The sequence below is a fragment of the Branchiostoma belcheri genome, unplaced genomic scaffold (genome assembly GCF_001625305.1).
Source record: "Branchiostoma belcheri isolate BF01 breed outbred unplaced genomic scaffold, Haploidv18h27 scaffold163, whole genome shotgun sequence".
Lineage (NCBI taxonomy): Eukaryota > Metazoa > Chordata > Leptocardii > Amphioxiformes > Branchiostomatidae > Branchiostoma > Branchiostoma belcheri.
The window spans coordinates 477,042-479,718 of NW_017803080.1; the positions used below are offsets into that span (position 1 = coordinate 477,042).

Below are 2,677 nucleotides of genomic sequence, written 5' to 3' on the forward strand. Positions count from 1 at the left end.
TTGAGTCAATGCTATTTTATCAACAGCTGACAACACCTGCGGGCTCTATCCACACCACATCATCAGCAAAAATGTCTACCCAGCAAACAACGATGGCCCTTAACACGACTGGAACAAAACCAGAAGCGATCACTAATGATGGTGTCAAACCGGGATCTTCGAACCACACAGATAATATGCTCTCTTCATCGAGAAGAACATCGTCAAAGATATCTACCCACAAAACGATGGTGCCCTTTGACACGACCAAAACCGAACCATTGGTGATCACCAGTGGTTCTGTCACACCGACGCCGTCCATTATCAGTGGTGCTGTTACACCGACGCCGTCCATTAGCAGTGGTGCTGTTACACCGACGCCGTCCATTACCAGTGGTGCTGTTGCACCGACGCTGTCCATTACCAGTGGTGCTGTTACACCGACGCCGTCCATTAGCAGTGGTGCTGTTACACCGACGCCGTCCATTAGCAGTGGTGCTGTTACACCGACGCTGTCCATTACCAGTGGTGCTGTTACACCGACGCTGTCCATTAGCAGTGGTGCTGTTACACCGACGCCGTCCATTAGCAGTGGTGCTGTTACACCGACGCCGTCCATTACCAGTGGTGCTGTTACACCGACGCCGTCCATTAACAGTGGTGCTGTTACACCGACGCCGTCCATTAACAGTGGTGCTGTTTGTTTGTTTGTTTGTCTATTTATTAAGATCTCCATTAGTATGGTAAATTCCATACTATTCTACCTGGAGTCCAGCAACCTAAAATAACATAATAATAATAATAATAATAATTACTTTAGCAATAGTGATGATAAAAAAAACATACAAACTATGATGTGATTATAACAAAAAAATCAGCATAGAGAAATAATGGTGCATTGGAGATCAGAGGTCAAATAATAGAAATAATAAGTCAGAAATGAGAGTAATAATTGATGTACTTGTCCAATCATTGAAAAATCTAAGTACAAAACAGTGAACAAGTATTTGAACTGACACAAATAATAACAAAATATGTTACACCGACGCCGTCCATCCACACAGGTAAGGTCTCGTTTTCTACATTGAAAAGAGCGTGAAAAAATTTCACATTTGAACCTTACCCAGATTAAGACATTATTAGCACATTATTATCAATTGTAACACCATATAAAACACTATATGATAGTCTCATATATGTTAGCCTATTGGTTTGTTATTTATTAATTTCTACACTTTTCTATTAAAAATCCAAAAAGTATCAGCTTTTCGAAGCGCATTGTGCTTTTTAACGGCTCAAAATGGATTTTGATATAAAAAGTGATGTCAGATACAGCAATACACCTCATTTCTTCACATTATAATTGGTTTTCAGGCTCAAGTAGCCGGTACTAGCTTCCTAATACATTGTTTTCTTGGAAAAGCATGTTGCCTAGCAACAGTTGCTGGCAAAGGACAGTTCGCGATGGCTCCACCCCTAAAATTGTTTCTAGTGTTGTGAAGAACATCTGTGCCAAGTTTCATGCTTTTATCACCATTTGAGCAATTTTCGCACCGATCGCCTAGGCTATTACGGTGTTCAGGTTTAGTTCTATACATTTTTTTGCTATGTCAAATAGTTGTTGCCATACATGTGAACATGGTATCGTGAACAATTGCCATACAAGTTCTTCTATATTGCTACCAGCAGGATACAAGTCGAAGATCTCCTTTGGGGGAAGTGGAAAAGGTCGTGGCGAGTTCTCGGGATATAACTAAGGGTTAGCAGTATCTGCCGACGATGAGATATTTGTCACAGATCTATTTAACAAGCGAATCCAAGTATTCAACATGAACGGAGTCCTTCTACGAATCTTCCCAACGGTTGTTCAGAGTGGAAAAGTCCAAAAAAGGTGTGTAATTTTTAGGCTTTTTTAAAACGGCTGAGATAGATAGACACAGAGGGGGGTCGATAACTGTTATTGCATTGTAACTGATGTTGTACATTTGAAAGATAAGTTTGACAGGGAATCTAAACACAGCGGCCTATTTAAGAGTACGGGTCTACAACAACGGTGCAGTTATATGTCAATAGTTACAGATGCGAATACAATGTGTACTACATTACGGAGATACTATCTACTATCGGAAGTACCTAAATAATTGTTTATAAACCTCATAGCTGGCTGTAAATGATTCCAAAGCCATCTGGCTAACTAATTATTTCAAGCTGCTCTTACTGCTATTGGCTAATGTTAACGCTAATATGTAGATGTGGTACTGGATCATATCACATTGTAAGCAAAAGCTTCCTCAGCAATACGTTTTTGGTCACGGTTCTTGTTTATTACAGGTTGTATCCTACCGGCGTTGCCGTTGACAAGAAGGGCAACGTGTGGGTTGCGGGAAAATGCCAATTAAACGGAGGTTATGTACACGTAATGAAGTACAGCCAGCAAGGCCTGCAGATCACTGCATTTAACATCTCGTCTTCTGCTCTGTATCCAACCATTACCGTTGACAAGTCAAATGGAAACATCCTTCTGTCTGCGGAGCCGAAACAAGTTTATATCTTCTCAACAAACGGATCGCTGTATAAGAGTTTTGGATCAGTATCTAAAAATGATATCTATATCCATTACATCGCTATGGACAACAATACAGGACATATCTTTGTTACTTCGAAAGGTAACAATGTCCACGTGTACAATCGTGACGGG

The 2,677-nt window shown here is 40.6% G+C and overlaps 1 protein-coding gene across 1 annotated transcript; it reads left to right on the plus strand.

Moving 5' to 3' along the window:
- Positions 1–227: 227 nt before the first annotated feature.
- LOC109466330 (integumentary mucin B.1-like) lies at positions 228–1,736 on the plus strand. The gene is made up of 2 exons (XM_019764047.1): positions 228–672; positions 1,669–1,736. The coding sequence occupies exons 1-2, from the start codon at positions 228–230 to the stop codon at positions 1,734–1,736; spliced, it is 513 nt and encodes a 170-aa protein (XP_019619606.1).
- The last annotated feature ends 941 nt before the right edge of the window (positions 1,737–2,677 follow it).